This window comes from Atractosteus spatula, chromosome 5 (assembly GCF_055471065.1).
Source record: "Atractosteus spatula isolate fAtrSpa1 chromosome 5, fAtrSpa1.hap1, whole genome shotgun sequence".
In the NCBI taxonomy this organism is placed as follows: Eukaryota; Metazoa; Chordata; class Actinopteri; order Semionotiformes; family Lepisosteidae; genus Atractosteus; species Atractosteus spatula.
The window spans coordinates 22,760,321-22,781,030 of record NC_142710.1 but is presented as its reverse complement, the minus strand read 5'-3'; the positions used below and the strand labels follow the sequence as shown (position 1 = coordinate 22,781,030).

General features: G+C 35.9%; 1 protein-coding gene across 2 annotated transcripts; it reads left to right on the top strand.

Moving 5' to 3' along the window:
• Positions 1–1,121: 1,121 nt before the first annotated feature.
• On the top strand, positions 1,122–20,710 carry dpysl4 (dihydropyrimidinase like 4). 2 transcript variants are annotated; one of them, XM_088917043.1, is made up of 14 exons: positions 1,122–1,481; positions 7,863–7,951; positions 9,145–9,329; positions 10,640–10,804; positions 12,236–12,297; positions 12,388–12,468; positions 13,830–13,898; positions 14,040–14,160; positions 14,737–14,893; positions 16,359–16,500; positions 17,523–17,693; positions 17,807–17,986; positions 18,432–18,603; positions 19,280–20,710. In XM_088917043.1, exons 1-14 carry the CDS (start codon positions 1,122–1,124, stop codon positions 19,369–19,371), a joined length of 2,046 nt encoding a protein of 681 aa, XP_088773169.1. In that variant the 3' UTR covers positions 19,372–20,710. The 2 variants fall into 2 exon arrangements, with proteins under 2 accessions (XP_088773169.1, XP_088773170.1); XM_088917044.1 differs by lacking the exon at positions 1,122–1,481 and adding an exon at positions 3,974–4,231.

Here is a 20,710-nt window from a genome sequence, read left to right as displayed (position 1 = left end):
ATTGTTTTATTGCTTCATGATCCCTTTGACATTACATTTAATAATAAAATACTGTATATAGTCTGTTCATATAGTCCCAATAGCTTGATATGGGTAATGTTTCTTACGGGTACTTTCATGTAGTACTTTTATAGCAGACTTCTTCCTTTACAGTTGTTGTTGTCTCTTGCTACTGCAGCTATTAACTACTCCCAGAAACCTAGCCCCTTTAATTTAAGACTTGAGAAATGACGAGTACCTGCAGGTACAGTACCTTTGAATATTATTTTTGTTGTTACATTTGACAATTTTGTATACTTCTAGACGACGTATAACAAAGGATGCAGGTTCCTAAATTATTACAGTTATAAAGATATACTGTACACGTAGCTGTTCGAGCGCTTCAGGCGAAACAAAATTTCTTGAACTGCATAAAGTAATGTGAAGGAACAAGCAAGCCAAGCGGTCATATTGGATTTCATAAACTTCCATTACATGAATTATACTCAAAACTTAGACATGTCTTCTGTTCCCAGCGTAACGTGTGTTGATGAATTACCATTAAGTATTTTGTTTTCCAGATTTTTGTTTCCAATTAAGATTCACTACAGAAAGGGCTTATTACGCTTACTAATACTATACGATCATTGCTGCCGCACGATAACGTGTCCTTTCGTGTGGCTTTGGAACATCTCTAAAAACCACACAAAAAATATTTAAAACTATAACATTAAATAACTCTACAGATTAAAGATTACATCGAATTTGTAACTCGTATTTGGAAATTTGAAAACTGATAATTCGTCTCTTTTCAGAACAAAAAATTGGTTGTTGTGATAAGTATATAGTATATAGTATATAGTGTATATAGTATATAGTATATACAGTAGTCATTCCAGCACGCCTGACATCCTCGCCCTGGAGAACAGCTCCCCAGAGAGTTTTATACTGGGAGTGCTGTCAGCACCACACCCCATGGACAGCTTCTCCATTCGCGGTCTCAATAGAAAGGCGTCACCTGCTTATTAATAGTGAAAAGGGGAACATGAGTGGCTTATGAAACCAAGCCAGTCGTTTACTATTTTTCTGGCTAAAATTAGGATAAGCCGCACCGCAGAGAAACCTCGATCTCATCTAGGAGAATGGCAGAAAGGAAACTTCCTAAGGAAGACGATGAAGGATCATTACTATCAAAACTGGGGACAAACAGCCCAAAACCCAGAGTTAAGTTTGGCGGCATGTTTTGTAACGTGGAAGGAGCCTTTGAAAATAAAACTCTCAACTTTGATTCGTTCAACATAGGGAAAAAAGGTATTAAGAACCTTAAAGAAGAAAGACACATATCATCAGTCCAATCGGACACCGTAAGTGAGCTAGGCAGTGAAGTGAGCGATTTTTCCAGCTTCACAGAGCCCCCTTGTAGTGCTGAAGCATCAAACAGCCCCTTGGGACGAGGGCTCATCTCAGATGGCAATAACACTGTAGACAATGGAGAGTTACAGGTAAGTTTACGAAGAATTTATAGGTATTAGAACAATCTACTCAGACAGCAATATATACAGTATACTGTATACTGTACTGTATTACAAAAATAAAGCTATGTATACATTCAAGGTTAGGTGGTTTGAACATAAGTAATATGGATAAGTATCCAAGGTTATTTAAGGTAAATTAAAAAAAGCTTTTAAACTTATTTTTCAGTGTTTATCATGAAATTGAACATCTTAATTATTTTAAATACTACTCGTTTGTATTATATGACAGTGTAATTTCCGGTTTTTGTACATGCAGACAAGTTTTCATTACGAATCTCTATTAGACATAGAACAGATAACTTGTTTTCACATTCTTATAGAAGTCAGTCAACCAATGGTTCATCTCTTTATGAATACAGGAAATGTAGCAAAATTATTTATTCCATGTTGAAGATCAAACAAGTATCAAATTCAGGACTGTACTCACAAAAATATAAGTTGTAATATCTAATTAAAGGTGTCTATAAAACACCTTTTTTATGTGATCACAAAAAAAACTTTAAAATGTATCCAACATTGTATTTTCACTTAGGGTGGGGGTGATTTGTTTTAGTATCTTATCCATCTATTTTGAAAGTCATGTTGCAATTGAAGAACTATGTACTGTATAGAGATGCAATTTTGATACATTTTTTAATTTGCCTAACTTATCCTTTGTGAAAAGTCTACAATGGCTAGTTTTAGTGTTTTTGATTATTATTGTTTACCAAGACAATAATGTGTCATACATAGTAGATCATAGTAGATCATGAAGAATTAAAGGATATAATCATGACTGACTTAAGAAGAAAGGCTGTAACACCAATGCTGTGATATTCCTTTCATTGCACTGAGCTTCTGGTCAAACCCCTGATATTACCAAAGATGTTTAAACTAATGTATTGTCATTATTTTTTCTAAATAGATATGGATTCTTGGAATTTGATTAGAAAACAACAATTAAATATTTTTGATAGATTATCTGATATAAAGAGTCAAAATATTGTAAAATGAACATTCAGTTTTTGTTTTCATTTACTTTTTATTCGTTGTTGAATTTTATAGAACTGATCTTTACTATTTTTCTACTGCAAAAATGATTGAAATGACATCTTTTTTAGCTTATCTTTTTTCATTTTTATACATTGGGAACATGTTGTCATATGTTATTATGATACGCAGTACTGTTACTAATATGTACTGTACTGTAACTCAGTACTGCTATTCATATATATTGTCAATGTTTGCTGAATTGAAATACAGTAGTTTCTGCAAATATATATTTCAGATTCTAGTAATTTTATGTTGTAATCTAATTTAAGGAGATCTTAGTAATACGTGCTGTTAAAAAGCATTGTCAGTAGTACCTTAACTATCTGTATCAGCACTTCATTAAACCCTTGTCTTTTTAGAATTTTAAAGAAGAATTAGTCTAGATAAAACTGTTTTGAGGCAGTATGGAACTAACAAACTGTTAGTTAAACAAACTGTGTGGTTAAAAATGACCTCTATTGTTAGTGGCATTTGTTTTAATATTTTTGAATAAGCAATCTAGGAAAAGGTTATAGAAAAGACAGGGTAGACTATTTGTCCTACATACTATAAAGTTAGTTGCATGATGTAAAGGAAATCCATACCAGAATTCATTCACTTCTACTAAGTGTTTGAAACAATATACAGGCATTTTTATATGATAGTATGAATCAAGAAATATAAGGTAAAGAAATGGACTGTAAGAGAAAGTGAATAAGATAAAAGTAACTCTGGTCATACAACTTTATTTTAATGTTTTTATTTGAAGTTTTAAGGGTTAGCATTCCATTTCTTCATGCAACAGAAGCAGGATATTCTCTTCAGAAAAAAAACTGACACTGCCAATATAAATATTGACAAGCAAGAACTCCATTCCAACTATGAAGCTCCAAGCATCTAATGCACATCTCATATTTCTATACATACAACAAAGTAAGGTTTTGCCATCTAAAAATCCAAACTTTGATTATTGGCAACTAATGAAGATAAAAACAGGGAAATTGTGCTAAAACAGGCAATACTGTACTTTAAGAACAAGCAGAGTACGTTTGTTGTTCTGTATAAAGAAAACATGCTGCATGATGTATGAAGCAACATTTTAACATAGAAAATTATCTGAACTGATTATTAAAAATAATTCTTAACTAGAGGTAGTGCTGTAATTATTATTTAATATTATTATTAAATAAGAAGGTGTAAACAAAACAAGAAAATATGTGTTTATATGTATGAAGGAAATGAATAATTACATTCATACATTTATAGGGTAAATTTATCTTCCTGTGCATTTGGCATTGTCTGGATTTTGTTTGCAGAACGTGAAGGGTTTTTTGTTTCCAATTAAAGGCCAAAGAAATCTCTCTGTAAAGGCCGGACTGCTTGTTATTAACCGTTGGGATGAGTCTGGAATGCTAATCAGGCAGATGGCAAGCGAGGAAGTATTGTGAGTGGAAGAGAGCTTCGAAGCATTCTGTCTGGCACAACAACAGACACAAAATAATCATAATAATTAAGGCACGATTTCCTCTTGTGCTGGGCGACTTACATTAGTGAACAGTGTTACATCATATCTTTCGGATCGTTTTCCGTACGGAGATAAACTCTGCAGAGATTCCTGTCGTACGATCACTGACATAGAAATCAAACCTGCTCCTGAACCGGCCGGCATGTCTTACCAAGGCAAGAAGAACATCCCTCGTATAACGGTAAGAAGCCATTGCAGCCACAGTGACAGCCATGATTTAGCGACTTCATACTGTGATAGACTGTCGTTATAACTTATTTATGTTGAAAATATCGCAGGAACTATTGGTTTATAGATACAAATGGTGCGATACGGACACACCAAGAGCACAAACGTTGTTTGGCCCAAATGTTGTTACTTATGTGAAACTGCATCCTGGCTTTCTACAACGAAATGTCAAGATTGTGTTTGATTGTTCCCAGGTTCACGTAAATTGAAACCGATACCGTTTTCAAATAAAGAAAATGTGCTAATATGTAGTTTTGTTTAAGCACGAGCATGGCATCTTTAACACTCCTACTAAATATTATGGTCAATCGTATACGAATTGTCCCATTTTATTTGTAGCCTGAAAGCCTAAGGTAATAATAGGTAAAATGCATTGCTATATTCAAGTTAATATCCAAGTGATCATTTATTAGTGATTTTCGGAAGGCTTTAACAACGTTTTTCGATATATTTCTGAAAACGCTGTTTTGGAGTGATGTTTCTACCGATGTTTCATTCTTTTTTTAGAATTCATCTGTACGTTACAGAACATTTCATTATTGACTTCATATTAAACGAACAGTCAGCCCATGCTATGTATTTTCATGTGTCTGTTTAGAAGCTGTGCTAATGTTTTTGATTTGAAAATGGCAATAATATGTGCCCCTTTCAGTAATGTTTCTTTGTGGTTCTGCCATGTAAAAGAATAGTATGCGTCCATAAGAGCTACTTCCCTTCGCTCCCCAATGGATTGCTGTTAATATCGCAAACACAATCCCATACCCTTCCGCTCAATTTGACACAGCCGGCCGTCATTACCTTTTAATGACATTGATTTGATTACAGAATTAGAAAATATGAAAATATTAAATGCACAAAAAGAAAATATTACAGTAAATCTCAGTGAGCTAGTCTGTTCCATTAGATTTTACGCGTAACCCGTCTGGCCTTCAGCTGCAGTTAAAATGACAACGTTTCTTTTTTTTTCTTTTTCGTTATCTTGGAAATTATGGTATCCTGACTGTTTATTGGAACCCTGTTTCCTAAATTCAGTTTTTGGTTGGTTAGACGTTAGTAAGATAAGGTGAACCAATATCGTCATTCCCCTTTGGCGTTATTCCAAAACATTAAAATCTCCAAATCCTAATGCAGACTGAGAGGAAGCTGTGTGCAATGACAAACTGCCTTTCGACTGCCCTACATACAATAGCTAACCATGTTCAGTCTCAGCAGGAAGCTTTTGTAACCTCCTAGTGTGTTGTCACTTTATATCACACTGACTTTTCATACAAATAATATTTTGTGACATTTTAGGGAATCTGGAGAAATGGAAAATTTATAGATTGAGTTTATGAATAAGTACTAGAAAGTGCATTATATTGTATGAGAACTAATATGCCTTTGTAATAATGTCTGTATGTAAAATTTTACTTGCAGTAAATGGTTTGTTTTGAAGTCAATAGGTTTTTTTAAAGATCACTTCCTTCTGCATTCAAACTACAGTACACTTGTAGGTTACATCCTGACAAACACTGATTGACATGTATGTCTGACTCAGGGCCTTGCACTATAGTTTTCCTCTGATTGAATATCTAAATATCCTCCTGCCATCATGTCATGACCCTCTACAACAAAACAGTTTTGTGGTCCAGGTGCTGTTTGTGATGTAAATTAACATCCAGTGATGGCTATCCTGAGACCAGCAAATAGATTCACTAGTGATTTGAATGAATTTCAAACCTGGAAAGAAAATGAGGTAAAAATGCTAAGGAATCGGCAGAATAACAGAATTCAATTTAAATAATCACTTTTGTTGTAAGAAATGATTGAGTCAGTTTATCTTAGTCTAATTAAAGAGTTGGAAGGGAGAATCATTAATATGTCCTTTCATAAATTCATAAAACTGAGATTCATAAATTCCAAAACAGATACTGTGACAAAACTCTGAGTTTTAGTGGGTTTTCAAGACATTTTAAGAAAAGGGCTACATTTCTCTGGCTGTAGACAGAGTGTGGAATTAGAAAACTGTACACTAACACACAGTTATGGTGCACATAGTCAAAACTCCAGTTAAAAAAATCTCATTCGGGGGAGCCCTCTATTCCTAGACCCCCTTGAGTGCAGTACAAAAATATAGTATTGAGGGCGTGTACCATCCTTTGTATAATCCTGCACAGATAATAACACAGTTTTCCTGGAAACGGTATTCAATGGGTCCTGGCCTGAGGACAAAAAGCATACGGATAAAAAAAATCTTTCTAGATGTGTAAATGAAACAATAGCTCCATATTCAAGTAATATTCATAGTTTATGCATATTTATTACATTTATTTTGTGAGATAAGATTTATTCTGTGACCAGAATAAGCAGTAGATACTGTATAACTCAGATATTAATGAAGTTTGAAATTTAGAAGATTAACTCTACTGTAGATGTATTAATTCCTGTTTATTATAATGGAATTTTGAATATAGGCCTAGCTTTTGGGAATGCTTCTGATTGTAATAAACCAAGAGATTTTAATGACAGAATGAAATTTTTAATGGGATTCTTATATGTCAATAAGCTACATAAACAAATTGTAACATGAAATCAATATAATTGTCGTACAAGGTGGACTGCTTTGTGTGGCGTTTGTCATAGAATGTTGGGTACAGTAAATGATCTAATGAACTGTAAAGCAAGTTTAGGTATAACTCAGATTCACTGTGTTGTCTATCATGGGACACGTCTCATATGGTGCCATTAATCATTTCACTGAAATACAATATTTTGCATCATGTGTGCCATACTGGTCAGTACAAGAATGGGAGGCCTGTAAGGAAAACTAAATCACTGCTGCAAATGGCTTTGGTGGGCCAGCAGATGACACTCTTTCCTCTAAACCAGAATTTCCAAACTAATGACCCAGTATGGTGACTAGTGGATACTGTACTATAGAAAGGTAAGACCTTTAACCAAAATCTTGGTCATTATAGATCCCATGGCACTTAAAAAAAAAAACCATAAGGGTATTAACCACTGTGTCCTGGCTAAGATACATTCTGGGTCTGTTCCAACCCGACCTCATTAAATTACCCCCTTAATTGTATGGGTGAAATGTCTCACTTCTCCACCTGGTCTGATTGTGTGGAAGAATGGCTACCATGGGTCTCCTAAGTTAGAGGTGCACTTCAGTGGTGCATGAAGTGAGTCCCCTCCTGCACTTAAACTGCTTTGGGAACGCTTGGAATGAAACGGCTATTTTAACAAACTATAAAGGAAGTAATAATAATTTACAATCAAATCTCAGTTCCAGTCAAAGCTGTCTTTATTCATTATATTAACAGATTTAGAATGTGATCTTTGCTTCCTCATAGGCAGGTTCAAAACTGAAAATGTAACAGCCTCAATGCTTTTAACAATGCCTTTACTATCTTCATTATAATGAATTAATACTTTTCAAAAATGGGCATTCTACTGTATGTTACTGTATTTAGCTTAAACTGTGTTGTTTATTTTCAGCATTGCCTTCTTGGAGAGAGATATTTATGTGATACTGACATTGTAATGTAGGCTTTGAAATATGAGTTATTCATTGAAAATTGCAACTCTTTCCTTTTCAGAGTGATCGCCTCATCATTAAAGGGGGAAAGATTGTCAATGATGACCAGTCATTTTATGCTGACGTATATGTAGAAGATGGGATCATAAAGTAAGAATTCACTTTAATTTTATAAATTTAATACATCTGGGGGTCCTTTTCACTGCCTGTATAAAAAACAATAACAGGAATCATCTATTCAGTTGTTAAAATGGAAATATAATATTTATTCTCAGAGCAAGAACTTCACTGACATCTGCAAAGTTTGCTAATGTAATGGGAACATCATTACAATGTAAAAAGGTAGCTAGGTCCACACAATCACCAAACCTCTCTTTTCAAGCACATTTTTCCAATTGTGCAATTTTCCTTTTGTGGTTGCTTTAGAACATGAGAAAGGATGTAATATTCGTACATTCATTTCATATATTCTAAAAATATTTATTTCAACACCAAATCATTAGTTCTGATCTTAAATAGATCTTCATCAGGACTTATTATATACCTCACACTTAGTAAGACTCTGGTTGTATACTGTATGTAACAGCTCTCATTGTAATTGTAACAAGGGATAGTTATTGTGATCTCACTCCCTAGAACTCACAACAGGTTTGAAGTGTTCTGTGGCAAGAGACTAAACTTTTGACATAGCAATTCACAATTCATTGTTGCTGTGGAGAACTGTTGACTCAGGGTTGACAGTATGCCTGTTTTAGTCTTTCTGTTTGAGCAGAGACTGGGAAGGGACCTGATTTGAAGATTTCTCAAAGGTATTGACAAAGTCATCCCAATGACCACTTAATTAACAGCAACTACAAAAGCTGAGAACAAGGGGCAATTTAATGTTGTGGGAGTCTATACACCCATGTTGAAATTCAAAACCTAGCTTCTTTTAAGAAATGATTGAATGGTTGAATGAGATCCTTGAATCAATTAGATACGAGCAGCCAAATGAGCTACATGGGCCAAATGGTTTCCTCTCATTTGTAACATTTCCTATATTCGTAAGAGGTAATACAGCAACAACTAGTCAAACATGGTCTATGATTTCAGTTAAATTTGAATCTAAAATAAAATAACACACACTTAAGTCTTTCAGTCACCACAAAAGTGTATATGTGTATTCTAAAGAGCTAACATTCAATATGTTTTAAAGGACATCACCAATTACAAAGAATACAAAATCGAAAAGCAGAAAAAGCCCTGTGGAATGCAAGTTCCAAAGTGCCATACTAGTATAGCTTTCAGCATTATTATTGGCAAGATATGGCATGTTTCAGCATTCTGTGTTGTTTGACTTTTAGGCAAATAGGGGAGAATCTCATTGTGCCTGGAGGTGTGAAGACAATTGATGCCTACGGTAACATCATTATTCCAGGTGGAATAGATGTCAACACCTGTCTCAATGCACATTATTTGGGCATGGCCCCAGCCGATGACTTTTTCCATGGAACAAAGGCTGCACTGGCAGGAGGAACTACCATGATCAGTACGTGAAACGCTTGCTATCTTTTGGAGATACTGTGACTCGCTGTTAGTCTGGAGGGGTAATTTATAACTGCACTTAGCAATTCTTGCATAGGCAACAATTGAAGTTTGAATGGGAAGCTTTTTGTCCAGATCTCTCAAGCTAGTAAAGGCTTTAGGAAAACATGTCTGGTATTGTTAAAGTCACTTAATATGGAGTGTTTAACTATTCCAAATAAGGCATCACTTATTAAAAAGAGTCATTTTTAGACATTATGATTGTTCTACTATACAGGAAGTAAGTTTCTTCAAATAAATAAGACAACAGGCCCCTTTTAAGAAGTGTTGTTCTCTTCCAGTGTTAAGATTACCTGCACAGAATCTGTTTTCTAGTCTAACGAAAGAGGAAAACCCTATTATAGAGCAGTCTTCTTATGTTATGATGATAAAGTATGAGGATGATGTTTGTCTTTCCTGTTTGATGTGGGCATTGTGTTGTGTTTCGTACTTTTGTGCAACTTATCTCGCTAGATTTATCCTTTAAGCTTACTCTGTCCCATGAACCATCCCCATGGAGGCTGATATAATGATTTCACTAGGAATGCTCCAGTCACATTGAATATTTGAATATAGTTAAATATATACAGTTGCATGAAAACATTTGTGAACCCTTTGGAATTACATGGATTTCTGCATTAATTACTCATAAAAATGTGGTCTGATCTTCAACTAAGTCACAATAATAGACAAACACAATCTGCTTAAACTAATAACACTCAAACAATTGTACTTCTTCTTGTCGGTACTGAACACATCGTTTAAACATTGGGGTTGTTTTCTTATTTGTTTTAAGAAACTTACTTCCTATATAGTAGAACCATCATAATGTCTAAAAATGACTCTTTTTAATGAGTGATGCCTTATTTAGAATAGGTAAAATCGTAGGACCACATTTTTATGAGTAATTAATGCAGAAATCCAGGTAATTCCAAAGGGTTCACAAACTTTTTCTTGCAACTGTAACTGACTTAATGATGTATCAGTGAATTAGTTTAACCTGGGTGAAGTAGAAAGAAAAAAACATATTTGGGCTGTTAAGTCTTCACACCTGAAGTAGTTACAAACCATTTATGTAGCTTACAATACATATTCTGGAATCAAAATAAAAAACATTAGTCAAAAGCAAGAAATATTTGGATGGAACAACTCTCCCACAAGAAAGTCTACAACATCCACAAGGTCCTGCAGTACATGCATTTTGTTACATTGTTGTTATACACCATAGCATACAATGAAATCCACTTATTTCTTATTGAATCTCTGTTCCTATAGTTGACCATGTCATTCCTGAGCCTGGATCAAGCCTTCTGGCTGCCTATGAACAGTGGCAAGAGCTTGCAGACAAAAAATCATGCTGTGATTATTCTTTTCACGTGGATATCACACGCTGGCATGAAAGCCTTAAGGAAGAACTTGAAGCATTGGTCAAGGATAAAGGTATTGTATGTACGGTATACTGTATACCCGGGCATCTGCTGCTTCCCTTGAGATTTGTTCCCCATAAAAGCTTATCATCTTCAGAAAACCACTGATGATATAAGTATGTTTTATGAATAACATTTTATAAGGAACAAGTAAAGGTTTATTCCATGCTGAAAATAGAAGAAAAGGATCACAATGTTTCGGCTGTGGAACCCTCTTCGGGTGTGTAACTTTTACTTGTTCCTTTGCAGCCTATGCATGCTGACGCAGCCACCTACTAGAACTACATTCCATAATTATTTGTTTCTAAAGTCCGGTAAATTTGTGAAATAGAGTCATTTCAGAATGTGAATCAATAAATCCGTATAGGTAAAGCCCTACTTTGCAGATGAGCCTCCAGAGCATTTTTCATTAAATTCCTATTGATGTTCTCAGTGATTAAAACTAGGATACAGTAAATTAGTCATATAACTGGCATTTTGGTATATGTTGCATACATGTAGTGTTGCATCTTTGTCAAAACTAGCTCCATTAGACTAAAAGAGCTTTGCCTTTTCTATGTAATGCTTTCCTGGCAATGTGCAATGAAGAAATGTATAAAAAAGAAGTCTAGTTCTTTTTTTATTTGACCTAGATTAACTTCTGCAAGCTACACTCAGATTCCTCTTTGCCAATTGAGCATGTTTATTTGAAGAGACTGACTCTTACACAGCCTCGGGCATTATTTGCATGAAGCCTTTACAAATTAATCCACAGAGACAGGAGGGGACCCATTCCCATTGAGCCATAAAGTGTGCTTTCATAAAAGAAAAGTTTATACTCAGTAGATATTTAACATATTTGGTTTGAGTGGGGAGCTACTTTAGCATGCAAACTGAAAAGAATAATAAATAATAAAACAATAATTTCACATTGAAAAGTAGAAAGAGAAACGTTTTTTGGCCATCAAGCTTCTTCATTTGTGAAAGTGAGAAGGAAAAACCCTAAATAGTGATTGTAGAGCCTTCTTCACACCAGAAGGTTTTTTCTTTTCCACTTTTCAGTATGAATTGAACCTTTACTTGTTCATGTGTAATGTGTTTTCCCCTAATAATGTTTAATACAGCAGAGCATTGAATGTTGACATGGTTTGGAGACGTTTAAAGGTCATAAAAGGAATTAACATGATTTACTTCATAAGATGATTTCAGTATACGGGACCTGCTGTCATGTGTGTTATGACCTGCTGTCATACAAATGTTTTCATACAAAACTCCTGCGGACACAGGCCTATAGTTTAAACTGTCATGGCATTGCAATTAAAGGAATGCATAACCAACAACAGAGTTGTTATAATTTTATATGTTTTATATCTAATTTCTCTTATCTAATTTAGGGTCACAGTAGCCTGGGGCCTACTCCTGGGAAACGCCAGGTTGATTTGACCTGTTATGTATTTTTTTACAGGAGTAAATTCTTTTTTGGTCTTCATGGCTTACAAGGACAAATACCAGTGCTCTGATTCCCAGGTAAAAAAACTAATTAGTATTAATAAATATTAATAGTATCAATACTATTCCTTCTGTGCACACATGACAGACTCTTGCCTTTTCTCACAGATGTATGAGATATTGAGCATCATTCGAGACCTGGGAGCCATTGGTCAAGTGCATGCAGAAAATGGAGACATTATCGAGGAGGTTTGTTTTCAGGTTTTGTCCAAGTTATTTTTCATTTTAGACTGAATAAAAACTTGTTGCAGAAGAAGAGGATGCTTTTGGTAACACTTCTTAAATGTTGTTTTTCTTACCTAGCACAGAATTCTCACTCATGTTCTCAAAGTACAAAACCAGGCTCATTGAGAAACACAAGCCTTTTGATTATATCAAAACCACATAAAAAGCTGGAATTATTAATATTATGGTAACTTCATCTACAGTAGTTGTCCACAATGGACTTAACAACGGTGAACGTTTAAGAAGGTTTGGGACCTGATTCAAGCACTCAGAATCCTCAAAGGCACTGACAAGATTAATCTTATGGACCTCTTCAGAGTCAGCAAGGAAACAAAGCAGAAGACAGAATTGGAAAATAAGGAGATATGCGTTCAAAACCTGAATACAAAAAGAAGTGTGGGAGTCTAGAATAAGCTATCTTTCCATATTGTCTTGTTTCTTTCAAGCTGTATGAGATGTTCAAATAACTTAGCTGCTATAAACAAGTTTAGATATGGCCAACAGTTTCCTCATTTTTGCACACTTTCATATGTTCTTTTGAATATACGGTATCACAAAAAAATACAAATTGTTGTAACCAACTTGTAAGTGAATTTGTAAAACTAACACAGAAAGACGCTTTTCACAATTTGTAAACAAAGAAGTACTGTACAGTAATTAGCCCTTCCCCCCAGTTTTTATTGCTTTGCGTCACATATCTCTCCCTCACCACTCAGTCTAACATGAAGCAGCGAGTGCCTGGAAATGTTCTTCCATTATAATCAATAAAAATGTAAACATGTATTTTATTTATGTTGTCTGCATTTCCTGGATTGCTTTATTAGTTCATCGTTTCCTGTTCCATTATTTAGTCTCATACCATGAGTGAGAAAACACAGATCTTTTACAATTTCCTGGGGCTTGTGCAAAATGAAGAAGGGGGATTCCAAATGGTCCTTGAATCACTCTTTGAGTGTCAAAAAGCTATAATTAAAAATCAGTCTAGAGCTACCCTGTCACGGCTTGGATATTGACACAAATTAATTAGCTGCTTTTATCTAAACTCAAAGAATTTGATATTGATTCACAGTCCATAAAAGTATGAAATGTATATTATGTGTGTCTTTCCAAGTGACAAAGGTTTGATTGTAATTCAACTTTTTACAAAGACATCAACTTATAATTTATATGTGAATAACTAATTAAACAATAAGTTAAAATTTTATTGATAAAACAGAAATACACACATCATATTAATTTCATACATTGCTTTAATTTAAGTCCCATGGATAGTACCACTTTACATCATGATATTTTACACTGTTTGTCTATTTGTACTTTTCTAGGAACAGAAAATATTGCTAGAGCTTGGAATTACAGGTCCTGAAGGACATGTTCTGAGTCACCCTGAGGAGGTATAGTCTTCCCTTTATTCCTCACAACATCTTGTAGAAGCAATTTAATCTGCTAGTCCTGTAAGTGCTTGGAAACCAATGAACTTTATGTCATTTGCTCAGGGGGCTGTTTTCACTTATTTGAAATGTAATGTATTTCAGGTCGAGACAGAAGCAGTGTACCGTGCAATAACCATAGCCAAACAGGCCAACTGTCCGCTGTATGTCACAAAAGTCATGAGCAAAGGTGCAGCAGATGTCATTGCCCAGGCCAGAAGAAAAGGTATGACGGCAATGGTTTCAACCATACCAGTTGCTGATAGATAGTACCATAAATGAACAAAAAAAATGGAATTAAAAACATCAGTAATTAACTGTTAGCGCTCATATTTAATGTTGCAGAGAATTGATATTTGCAGACTGTTTTGTTTCTGTGGGAAAACAGTCAGTTCAAACATAGAGGAAAAATTGCCTTGGGTATCTGGACTATTGACACCTCACAGAACTGCTAGAGTTTCAATAGCTTACAATGAATTTCTGCCTGGTCCTCATTTTACATGATGTTACGTCTATGTCAGCAGAAGTCCCTGACCACTGACCTCTCAATTGCACTGCATTTGTGAAGTCTAAGTCTTATCCTCTGGCATTTTAGTTGCTTCAGAGGCAGGCAGTGCACAAATTAAGCAACCAAGCCATTCCTTACAGCTGTCTCTTTTGCTACTAGTTAGTAATGGTAATAATGTCATTTGGGATAAATGATATTTCACTCAAGATATAAGTTAGGCTCAGGGAATACAGAGACTTTCACCAGCCATTTGAGTTAATCTTGTAAGCTTGATGTGTCTTGTTGGTTTCTCAGGCACAGTGGTATATGGGGAACCAATCACAGCCAGTCTCGGCACTGATGGCTCTCACTATTGGAGTAAAAACTGGGTGAAAGCAGCAGGCTTTGTCATGTCTCCTCCTCTGAGCCCTGATCCCAGCACTCCAGACTACCTCAATTCACTGCTCTCCTGGTAAGTTTACAGTGCTTTTACTTTTCATTCTGAAGGCCTGATTTGAAATGTACAACAAAACAGATAGTGTCTCCTTGGTAATGTTATAGTTCTTTCTTATAATATGAATCCATAACACCATGGGAATATGAAAATTACAATTGTATATTGACTCACAAACAAAATGCAATACTCTAAATAAATAAAGTATTTTAATATTTTAAACATCTATGAAAATCACAGAAAATGTGAACTTAAATGCTGATCAAAGAATCATGTTAGGCTTTCAGTATGAAACTGTCAAATGAAAGTGTTACACACGAGTATTAGACGTGACATGCAGCATTAAGACATTCCTGGCAGTGCAGACACAGAGACCACCACTGTTACGGTGCAGATACAGATGGTGAACATTGGCTGGTTGTGGTTATCTCCTGTTGATGGCATTGACTGTCAGGTGTTCTGCAAGACCTCGACAACGTTTTATTGATGTTCATTGTAACTCAGACACTTCATTGTAGCACAGGCACTGTGATTTAGCTTTGCCCTGTTGGAAAACTGACTTCCAGATTGACTCGTAGGAAACAGTATTGGCTCAAGGATATTTTCAATGTAACTGAGCAGTAAGGCTCTAATCTGGTGAAGGTGTTCTGTTCCTTCTGACATCATAACATTTTCACTGCCCTGTTGTATGCTGCATTTGGACAATGCAGCAATCAGCATATCACTCACCTTGGTTGTCACACACACTGTCTTCTGTCAAGTCTGGCAAGGGCAAAACTGCCTTCGTCAGTGAATCAAACACTACACTTCTCTTTCTGCCACCACCTTGGCTGGTGTGGAGAGCCTCTGCCGTCCATGCCATGGCCTGGCCTTGTTTCCTGGACTAGTCTGCTAATTGTTTAAGAAGAAAATCTCATTCTCTTGGCAGCTTCTCTCATAGACTTGCCATCTTCAGTCATGCCAATAGCAACTGGGTGATCATTAATCAAGCAGGGCATGTTCTTGCATTAGTTAAAATTGTTTTTTTTAGCTGCTATTTTTAGAGATTCGTAATCACCTCCCTTTGGCAGCCAAACACTGAGCAGTTGGCAACCTCAGTATTTTGTTATCCCAAGGAATAACAAGCGAACAAACAACAATATAACAATCAACAAATTGATCTGCTCAGTTTACAATATTACAAATAGGCCTAGTGTACTCGTGAAAAACTTTTTTTCATTTTTATTTGCATTTTTATTGTGCATGAATATAACTTCTATTTGGGTCTAGGCAGAGAAAGTTTATTTTCAGACTTAAACCACATTATATTATATATAGAGACTCTTTTCTGTATCAGATTTCTCAGCCCTTCATAGTGTACCAACCATCCATTGACATTTTTGAGAAAATTGAAGCTGTAACAATATTCTTGAGTATCAATGAATTTGAATCACATTACCCAACAGCATACTGATGCCGATTTCTTACATTTTTCTCTTAACAGTGGGGACCTGCAAGTAACTGGAAGTGCTCACTGTACATTTACAACAGCCCAGAAAGCAGTAGGAAAAGATAACTTCACACTCATACCTGAGGGGACCAATGGGATTGAAGAACGGATGTCAGTCATTTGGGAAAAGGCTGTGGTACATTACTTTAATAATAATAATAATAATTGCTTACACTTATATAGCGCTTTTCTGGACACTCCACTCAAAGCGCTTTACAGGTAATGGGGACTCCCCTCCACCACCACCAATGTACAGCATCCACCTGGATGATGCGACGGCAGCCATAGTGCGCCAGAACACTCACCACACATCAGCGATCAGTGGGGAGGAGAGCAGAGTAATGAAGCCAATTCATAGAAGGGGATTGTTAGGAGGCCATGATTGATAAAGGCCGATGAGAAATTTGGCCAGGACACTCCAGGACACCCAAATTAGGGTTACACTCCTACTCTTTTCGAAAAAAAACGCCCTGGGATTTTTAATGACCACAGAGAGTCAGGACCTTTTACGTCTCATCCGAAAGACGGCGCCTGTTTACAGTATAGTGTCCCCGTCACTACACTGGGGCATTAGGACCCACAGGGTGAGCGCCCCCTGCTGGCCCCACTAACACCTCTTCCAGCAGCAACCTTAGTTTTTCCCAGGAGGTCTCCCATCCTATATCCCATTCACAAGTCTATATGTAACCAGGCTCACACCTGCTTAGCTTCAGTGGGCTGCCAGTTGTGAGTTGCAGGGAGATATGGCTGCTGGCACTTTAAATGATAGATTCTGTAATCTCACTATTAACACACTGCGCTTAATGCAGTACTGTACATCCACTCCCCTATGTTATGCAAGAGTTTGTTTTCACAAGTCTATATGTAACCTGGATCTTACAGTACATACTGTAAGTCGAAAGCAACCTTTTCTTAAAAGTGAATAGTCATCCACTGAAGTAACTTACCTCAATATTTGCTCTTTATGCATGTATTGTAAACTCTCCTTACCAAGAAAATTTTATTTGGGACCCAAGGGAGTGTTTTACATAAAGTCGAGCCTTGCGTTACCCAAGGAGATACTGCATTTTGTCTGTTGATCTTAATTTTCCCTTTTGGTTACAGCCTTTTTCTTAACAGGAGATTATAAACCAACAGAATAGAATTTTGTTTTTCTAGGCTACAGGGAAGATGGATGAGAATGAGTTTGTTGCAGTTACCAGTACAAATGCCGCAAAGATTTTTAACCTTTACCCCCGGAAAGGCAGAATAGCTGTTGGCTCAGATGCTGATATGGTCATCTGGAACCCCAAGGAAACCAAAATCATATCTGCTAAGTTGCATAACTTGGTAAGAGAATTTGTCATAGTATGAACCAATAATGAATCAATTAAGATATATATGAACACACTTTGAGGTATTTGATAAACTAACACATCAAAAATGTGCTTTGCTTCTTCCAGACTGTTGAATATAATATCTTTGAAGGAATGGAGTGCCGCGGAGCTCCTGTGGTAGTAATAAGCCAGGGGAAAATTGTATTGGAAGCTGGGAAGCTGAACGTTTCAGAAGGATCTGGTCGCTTTATCCCCCGAAAGACATTCCCAGATTATGTTTACAAAAGGATAAAAGCCAGGAGCAGGGTAAGATGTGAAATTATGACATGTTTGTTTCCGAATAAGGAAGCTCCAAGATTTAGTGTTATGGCAAGAGAAGCAAACATATGGGATGTAGGATTTTGCTGAGCGACTACTGTCTCAGAACTCAAGCTTTCTGCAGTGATAACCAAAGCCAGTTTTGTTTGCATTTCATATTAGCTACAGGCACAAGTAATCTTAATCATCTGTCTACATAGAGCTTTGTGTTATCTTTGAGAAGATTTTGAACTACCAACAGCTGTTAGTGTTAAGCACTGGGGAAAACTCAAATATATGATATTCAAGCGTTTTAGTGGGTGTCTGCGTTATCTACCAGGAACTAATGAAATTGAAGACTTTCTTCAATGTCTAATCAAAAAGCCTATGTTTAGACTATGAAGATGTACGATGTAATATAAGACTTTAATCTTCTTAAATTGTGCTTTGAAAGTTGGCAGATATCCGTGGCGTTCCAAGAGGGCTTTATGATGGTCCAGTCCACGATATCACCACAGCAACAAAAACAGTACCACCCACTCCTACTTCCAGGGGTACAGCGTGCCCCGGGAAACCTCAGATGGTACCCGTTCGGAACCTGCACCAGTCGGGATTCACTTTATCTGGTATTCACGTCTAACAGAAATTGTTATCTTCCTGATTCTACTGCAGTTTTTATACTGAAATGCACTTTTAATTTAATGAAAAATAAAATGAATTTTAGTTAAGAAAGGAATTTATACAATCCAAAATCAAGTGCATGGGAGAATCACGCTTGTTTAAAATGTACTGGTGCTTGCCTTCAAGTGCAAATGCAGATAAAATAGTATAAAAAGAACATGAGATGCACGTCAGCTGTCAGTGCAGAGTTCTGTAAAAAGATGTATGATACAGCATGTCAAAATATCACACTACTGTCCTGTGCTTGATTTGCTTGATAATGTTGGGACAGGACAGAATAGTGTTGCAGAAGTGAGGAACTGTATTACTTGCAGATGAACCCAGCCATACCCAGGGTACAGAATGAGTTGTGGTACACAGTTCTCTCAATGTAGCCTTAGATAATGGATCTGGGAGAGAACAGGAAACTAATCTGTGTGCATATTAAAAGAAAACTTAGGTCACAACAATAGAAAGCTTTGCAACAACTACTTTTATTAACAGAAATCATAAGTACCTACATTATATGTAGACATATTTTAATTAGCAATGTCTTGTAGTGCTTTTTAAAGTAAAATAAACCCTTGATGTGCTGTGTGAGCTTTCCAAGTTACAGTGTTGTGTACTGCCTATGTGTTGCAGGAACTCAGATGGATGACGATATTCCTAGGCGCACTGCACAGAGGATTGTTGCTCCCCCTGGTGGACGATCTAATATAACGTCACTTTCATGATCTTTATTTTCATGCATGCCTTTTGCACTTGGATTAAAATGGATTAAAAGTGTTATTGATACACACTGCCAATAATATTGTATTGGAACAGCAAAAAGGAGTTACCCACTGCTCTGTTGCTCCATGATGCTATCATACAAACTGCCAATACTTATAGCAAAACATTTTATGTTGACATATACTCTATAGTATATTCCTGAATTGTGTGTGGATGTTTTACTCCTGAAAAATGCATTTTCTCATTTGGATATCCACAGCATGCACATAGAACAGATCATTCATAGTCTGATGAAGACTAACTTAGCTTTGCTATTCCTTAGAGACATAATCAGACTTCATTTTGAATTTATGAATTAGTTTCTGTGCTTCATTATACTGTAGTTGTAAATGCTACAACCATAAATACACTCTGCTTCTTTTTGAGCAAAGGTGTAATTAAATGAAGGTCAGTTTCAGTGTAATCATTTGAAAATCAATTTAGTGTTCCTCTTAATATGATGCTATTATTCTGTATTTGTTACCTGCCATTATGTTGGCATGATTGGATCTGGATTTCAAACTTTGGTCTTAATTTGGTGTTTTCATGGTACAGTACATATTAAAGAAATTTCTGAAACTTTTAGGATAGATTTTGAGAGGGCTTCCATCATGTTTGTGTATTTCCAACAGCAACACGGTTGAAATCCTAACAAGGAAAACAAAGTATTAAACCTAGGAGCTCATGTGCTCACTTGTTTCTAAAATCTTATTTCCACTGGAAGTATTGTTCATGTGTCACTGGGATCTCTTGGACTCCTAGACTTCAGTTGCTTTTCACTGTGCTTCAATGCTCATTTCCATATTAATTCCCCTTCGTAGTGTGGATTTAATATTTTTGTATTTTTTTAAAGATAAAAAACCTTTTTAAGCTGGTGCTGTAAAACCATATACTGTAAAGCATGGCAATGTAATGCTGTCATGTGCTGGAAAATGGTTTTGAAAGTCACTTTTTAAACCTGATTTAAATTTTCAATTGTCCATGTTATACTGTTCTTCTACCTTTGTAAACCTGCTGTTTGTACTTTTTATCTTCGTACTAAAATGAGAATTTGTAAAAACAAAATACTTGAATTTTCTGTTATTATTTTTTTCCTAAAACAATGTTTTATGTTTCAGTTATTTTTTCTTGAACTGTAATCCACAGTTGGCTGTGCTCATTTAAAGGAAATGTGTCCTACCCATTGGTCTCTTCTTACCTTTCTTGTCTTTCTGTCTATCAGTATTGGACTCAAAATATGCATGTTAAAATAAGCATTGTTTTGTCTTGAATAAGGTTTGTGAAATAAATGTCCTTGAATGA

What these genes read in the sequence shown, in the direction of transcription:
- dpysl4 (XM_088917043.1), top strand. Translation starts at nt 1,122, where the DNA reads ATGGCAGAAAGGAAACTTCCTAAGGAAGACGATGAAGGATCATTACTA. An exon ending in TAGACAATGGAGAGTTACAG is followed by an intron (nt 1,482 to 7,862) that starts GTAAGTTTACGA and finishes TTTCCTTTTCAG; the next exon opens with AGTGATCGCCTCATCATTAA. An exon ending in TCATTTGGGAAAAGGCTGTG is followed by an intron (nt 16,501 to 17,522) that starts GTACATTACTTT and finishes TTGTTTTTCTAG; the next exon opens with GCTACAGGGAAGATGGATGA.